The sequence below is a fragment of the Poecilia latipinna genome, unplaced genomic scaffold, assembly GCF_001443285.1.
Source record: "Poecilia latipinna isolate Pla-1442-1.1 unplaced genomic scaffold, P_latipinna-1.0 Scaffold1873, whole genome shotgun sequence".
Taxonomy (NCBI): Eukaryota; Metazoa; Chordata; class Actinopteri; order Cyprinodontiformes; family Poeciliidae; genus Poecilia; species Poecilia latipinna.
Window position 1 is genome coordinate 102276 of NW_015114489.1, and position 6856 is coordinate 109131.

At 42.4% G+C, this 6856-nt stretch overlaps 1 protein-coding gene across 1 annotated transcript in view; it reads right to left on the reverse strand.

Annotated features, from left to right (window-relative positions):
* Positions 1-1695: 1695 nt before the first annotated feature.
* Positions 1696-6856, reverse strand: part of fgf8a (fibroblast growth factor 8a) — a 14364-nt gene continuing 9203 nt past the window's right edge. The window contains exons 4-6 of the mRNA XM_015015002.1: positions 5977-6157; positions 4521-4627; positions 1696-2808 (exon numbers count right to left, since the gene is read on the reverse strand). Of these exons, the coding sequence (XP_014870488.1) occupies positions 2524-2808; positions 4521-4627; positions 5977-6157 (573 nt within the window). The 3' untranslated portion in view covers positions 1696-2523. The remainder of the gene's footprint in view (positions 2809-4520; positions 4628-5976; positions 6158-6856) is intronic.

Below are 6856 nucleotides of genomic sequence, written 5' to 3' on the forward strand. Positions count from 1 at the left end.
TCAGGACATTCACAGAACCGTTCTAAAGTCACTCCTTTTAGAGCAAGGCTATGTGCTTCGGATTGTAGTCCTGCTACAAAATTAGCTATCGCCCAAGTCTGAAGCTAAGCACTCTAATCGAGGATGTCTCTGTAAACTGCTCCATTCATATTTTTCACTATTTTCTCTAGTCTTCCAGTTCTTGCTGGTACAAAACACCTGGATAGCATGATGCTGCCACCACCATGCTTCGCTGTAGGGAATGGTGTTGGCCTGGTAATGAGCCATAACCCCTGGCATTCACACTAAAGATGTTGATCTTTGTCTCCTCATGCTGGATCTCTGACAGTATTAGGATAGATTGTTGGGTTTTCCCGACACCCTCTCCTCTAGGCGCTTCTGCCCTGATCTCTGCCCTGATCGTTTAACTTAGACAGCTGGCTAGCCCTAGGAAGAGTCCTGCTGGTTCCAAACTTCTTCCAGTAATGAACAATAGAGGCCACTGAACTCCTGAGGACCAAACTGAGGAAACCCAGCGGATTACAAGGAGTCATTGACTTGCATCATTTGCACCTCCTGCACAAGCGTGTAGCAACAGTGGACAGCCACCTGCAGTGCGTCATTGACTTCGGGGCAATTCTCCACACTGAGCATGCAATGCAGTGAGAGCAGAAAGGGAAACTCCCCTTTACATTGAGAAACTCACAGTGACAAACAGCTCAGTGTGAGTGTTCGTTCGCCACTGGCCATGACTGACTGTGGGTTTGAGAAGACAAAGCATACACATGGTTGATCTGGATAAGGCAATGAAGAGTGTTTTTTTTTACATGATCACAAGGAAAATGCCAAAAAAAAAACAAACAAACAAAAAACAAGTCAAAACATTATAGGGCAGTGGTTGAAAGACAGACTACAGTTGATGATGTTCCAGTAGTTACTGATCAAACACACATCTAAAAACTAGCTTTATAGGCCTGATGTAAAGGAAGTGTTTCAGCACTTTTGTAGTTTACTGAAAGTCAGTTTCAGATTAGTCTAGTTCTAGTTGGGACAGAGTGTAACATGCATTAACCTGAAAACTGAGAGATGATAGCAGGTTATAGCTCTAGTGTTAATTTACACCTGCAGACTAGTCCATGTATGAGCTAGTGGTCAGGGAATGGTAGAACACATACTCTGAATCTTCATATTTGGTTCAGATTCTGGGGATGCAGAGGATACTTGAACTATTAGACCCGAGTTAAGGATCTGTTGTGATTGTATTAACAAACAATAATAGCATATCCTTAATGTATTTTGGTGCTACGTCTGTGGTGAGGACTGGAAGACATCAAAGCGGTTGGTCAATCAGGAAGCTATTTGTTGAGCAACAAAAACTACATCAATGTTTACTTTAGGTAATTATTGATATTTATAAGAATAGCAATAAATTGTCGATGGAGTAACAAGCAAAAAGAAAACATTCTTCTTATTATTGCCTTCCTTCTACAGCCATGATGTTCATGTCCAGACAACCTTTCAACCATGTGAAGAGGATGAAGACAATTTCGTCCTGCTGTCTTGTCACATTTCATTGTTGCGGCACACTGCTCAGACCGAGGATAAAGTTGATTTTTTTCTTTTAAATACTTTCATTGAGGTTGTGCTCGAAGGACAGAAACGTGGGCCAGCCGCTGATTTGTGAAGATTTTCACATACGAGTCCCAAGCAAGCATGTATCAAACAAGAGTTTAATGTCAGTGTCCTAATGTACATTTATTACACCTCTTAAATAAATATTCCATCTTTAAAATTATTATGCACATCCTCAAATAAAAATATATTTATATATGTATAAAAACAGACATAAAGAGTGAAACAAGAAGCCATAAGGTGAGGGGGCAAAATGGGGTGAAACACATTTTGTACATGAGTCACTACAATCAGATCAGGAAACCTGTTAATATAAATTATAGCTGCCACATCGTCCCATAATATGCTATGAGCGCTCCGTTTGCTTAAACGAATCCAGTAAAGATGAAGCGTCTGGCACACAGCCTAAACACCAAAGTGTCCCCCCTCCCCTGTGCTGTTGCTGCCTGCGCTCTGCAGTGCCGTGTCTCACAGTGTGTCCGTAAACTCAGCGTTTCCTGGCAGTGCGGCCACTCAGGGTCCTTCAAGTCTCCTTGAGCGGCAGGCGAATGTCCAAAAAAAAAAACGTCTCTTCTAGTTAAAATGATACGCAACAAATCAAAACGACACACTCTACAAAGATGCTGAAAAAAAGACAAATGACGGGGTCGAGGAAAAGAAATTCTCAGCGCTAAAGAAAAAAGTCTGGAGTACAAAAATAGATTTTTATATGTATGTTTTCTTATTCTTTTATGTCCATGAACTTCCTTTGTTCACTTGAGAACATTTGAAAATAAGCTACGAGTTAGGATACAGTATGAAAAAATATCTAAGGGTTCATTTTGGAGAGGGACTCATAATGTTTCGGTACTTGAGTCAATATTTAAGTTCTGTTGTCCTCCCTTTTTTGTTTCCGGGCCTTTCTATTCCACCTCAGCGCTGTAAAGAGTACCGCGTGCGTTTAGTCCTTTGACTGAAAGGGTAGTGGATGAAGTCAAAAGGCCGATGTTGACCTGGATGGATGGGCTGCTGCCCCTTCGGCAACCTCTTCATGAAATGCACCTCACGCTGGTGCTGGCGTGTCCTAGAGCCCCTGCGTGGCTGTCCGTGGCGAGTGAAGGCCATGTACCAGCCATCGTACCGGGCGTTCCTCAGGGCTGTGTAGTTGTTTTCCAAGACAATCTCGGTGAAGATGCAGTTGCAGCCCTGTCCGTTTTCCTGCAGGAAAGTCATTGACAAAATCCTTGACTAAGATTTGCAGATGGAAACAACAGGTATATAAAGGCGACACCTGGACATGCTAACTCACATGCACATGAAAACACACACAGGGAGCAGATGCTACAGTCATTACAGATCAGAGTGATGGGCACTGTCAGCAAGCAACGACTCTTTACCCGCCTTCAGTGTACCTCTACAAAGCTTTTAAGGTAGATGCAGGTTCTCCTCCCAAAAGGCCTTTATTAACATGAAATGTCAGGTTTACTCCCAGTTTTATCTACTGTTGTGTTTGTGGGTAAATCTTGCCACCACTGATAAAATCCAACATATCACAGCCATGCTCTGATGCTGATTTTGAATACACTCCAGACCAACAGAACAGTTCAGAGATGGTTAAAGCAGGTGTCCCCCAGAAAACTTGCTAAACCCGGTGGTTGGGCGCCAGGGCAGTCATTCATCCAGCGGCCCGTTGTGTTTTTGAGTTAAAAAATGTTTAAAATTGACAGGAAATTTGAAAATATCACTTGATAATTATGTGTTATTCAAAGATTGGAAGATTAACACCTGAACACCAACTACAACATCTTAAAAAATGCAAACATAAAAAAAAAAAAGAAAAAAAATAAGCAATGCTTAGCCTGGTGGCCCGCCAGGCTTATAATACACTTAGGGAAACCCTGGTTAAAGTTTGAATGATGTGGCATCTTCAGTCACTGACATGAGCCGTCATGTGCAACTAAAACATACAGTAAGGTGATGTAAATCTGCTCCGCTCTGGCCTACTGTAACAACCACCCACCTTTATGGGCAAAGGGTGCTTTAAAAATAGCCAAGATGAACCCACAAACATACATCCGTCCCAAACTGCATGTTCATTCTTTGTGTCTTTTGCTCATGCGTGCATGCACACACACACACACACACACACACACACACACACCAAGTCCAGAGTCTACCGTGACTGGGATGGAAGCTTGGGGCAGATGGTGTTTGAGGCAGGGTGCTGGGTGGGTGGAGGGTGAGTGGGAAAAGGTGGGGGAATCTGTTTATTAGCCCGTCGCAGTGAGAGTAAGGTGCTGGCATAAACCTCAGCTTCTGACACACACCAACAGAGCATCGTGTGCCGATCCCAAACTAAACTCCAATATGGACACTCGAATGCTTGAACTGCAATCTGAATCTGTCCCACGTTTGCCTCTCGGTGCTTTCATTAGGGATCCGCCAGGTGAATATTTTGACATAAAGGTATACTGTGTTCAGTGTTTCGACTTTTGGACTAAAAATTATTCGAATTATAAAAATAATACATTTTATTTATAGTGCCCCTCAAAGGCCTGTCATGTTTCCTCTAATTGAAGGGGAACCCTTAAGGCCAGTTGAGTAGTTGACACCAATAAAAAAGGAGTGACCCCTACTACAACAAGAACAAAGGAGGGGGTCAATTAAAGTAAAGCACACTACCTTCTGCAGGCCATCATTTAACAGTATACCTGTTACTTGTCTCTTGGATCTTAAGCAGTTCACCATCGTGGCACGTTAACCCTGTTCATTCAGGTTATCCTGCCCAAGGCAACCCTAACCTTTTTCATTTCTCTAGTCCAAACAGTTCGATATCGACTCTCATCTAAACATTCAGAGGTTTCAGAGCCGCAGCGAGCCGTCGGCTTGTTCTCCGTGCTTCAGCTGGGTGGCCAGCCTCTTGTCCTCACCTTGCCAATGAGCTTCCCCTTTTTGTTCATGCAGATGTAGAGGCCCGTCTCGGCTCCCTTGATGCGAACTCGACTTCCAAACGTGTCGGTCTCTACAATGAGCTTCGCTGAGGGAGACAAGAAAGATCAGTTTGTTTAGAAAGCGATGCATTAAAGGTTTCAGCAAGCCTACTTTGAATTTTCTCTGAAAAATTCAACATAATGCAAATCAATGAGTCCTATGCTGAAAGACAGAAAAACGTACATGAACGACAACAACCGCTTGAGAGGATTTCAAGACCTGCACAAACATACCAAAACACACACACACACACACACACACACACCTACACACACACACACACACACATTGTGTAAAACCTATGGGAGCATTCCTGGAGATTTATGCAAGCTGAAATTCCCACAAAATGATAAAACCATGTGCCTGTTGATTCTTTGAAAGCTGAAGAGACAATTCTAGCAGCGTGTTGCGAGTCGCTCAGAATCCCTGAATCGCCTGCCTCACTCATAAACCTTCACATTTATCTCCATAGCATGACAAGATTCTAACAGGCATAAAGTCAAGACTTTTTGGAATGAAAAACAACATCTTGTATCCTGCCTCAGTTTCATATTATTCCGCATATCCACAGCTTGTTTTCCAGATGTTTCACAGATCACACCTACTCCGAGACTTTAGACAAAACTATCAGCTAGAAACCAAAGTGAGGATTGTCATGGCCGACTCACTTAAATACGAGTTCCAGCTGAGGTCAGAACCAGCAGTTAGAGCAGAGCACAGTATTGACCAACAAAACCAAAATGTTGGAGACAAAGTCTCCATCACACTTCCTGCTGCTTAACACAAAATGACATCCGGCAACCAGACGGGTTTGTACAGAGACCTCTGAATTAAAAGGAACACCAAGTACACTGCTAACCTCTGCATTTCTTGAGCCATGAGGATTTCAGCGTGCAACAACACTGCCCGGCCTGCTTCAAGAAGAGAGGGTGAAAGGTGGGGGTGCAGAGGGAAGATAAGCTATGCAGGAAATGTTCAGGAGGCAGAACATCTAATGGCTCTTCCAGACATACAGAATCTCTGCAGATCACCTTCTAGCACCAAAGATAACCTGCGGGGCATATTTCAGAATGTCTCCCTCCACCTGGGTAGTTAATGGCTTGTGTACTTTTAGGTTGTTGAATGATGAACCAAAAATAAACTTTGATTCAAAAAGGTGTCAGAAGGCTTCTCAATTCTTTCATGCACACATGTTCTGTACTGACTCAAAGTATGTAATATATATATATATTACATAGATATAGATATCTATATCTATCTAGATATATATCTATATAGATAGATAGATAGATAGATAGATAGATAGATAGATAGATAGATAGATAGATAGATAGATAGATAGATAGATAGATAGATAGATAGATAGAAACCAGTAACAAGAACCAGTGTTCATACCGTGCGCATCTCCGTCTTCGGCCATGGCGTTGATCTTCTTGTTGGGCAGGACCTGCACATGCTTGCCGCTGGTCCGGCTGTACAGCTGGTAGATCCGGATCAGCCTGCGGCTCACCCGGTCCGTCACCTTGCTCTGCTCGCTTACATGCTGCGTGAAATTAGGCGGGGACTGATTGGTTACCTGTCAGAAATTAAGACGGCATCACAATTATCAGTGCTTGCTTCTCTTTTTTTATGCAATTGCTACCTAGGCCATTTTAGTATTTGATTTATATATATATATATATAAAAATGTTGAAAAACATTCTAGGAATTTTAACAGATCCAATTATGTACGATTAGAATCAGGACTTTGCGCATTTTTCAACGAAATGTTATATGTAATGAGAAAAAACAACTTGTTTTGTCTTTCTTTCTTTCTTTCTTTCTTTCTTTCTTTCTTTCTTTCTTTCTTTCTTTCTTTCTTTCTTTCTTTCTTTCTTTCTTTCTTTCTTTGCTTTTGACAAGCATGACAACTTCCAAAAGAGCGTCCGCCAGATGACGGTGACCGCGTCCAAAGGGACGGACTTTGTGATTACAGGTTGTGCGTAAGGAGAATGTCCGCCTCAGCGTACACACACACACACACACACACACACACACGCACACATACACACAGAGTAAGAGAGAGAAAAACACTTTTTTGAATCAATGTTGGATTATTCGGGTGAAAACACACTGAATCGGTACTTTGGTTTACTAGGCCTATAAATATGAATTTATCCAAATTACGGATAAAATCACACACTGCCTGATGCCTTTTTTTTTTTTTTTTTTTTTCCCAAAAAATTTTCCCCCTCCCCGAGGGCCCCCCGGGGCTCTCCCGGGCCGCGGGGGTTCC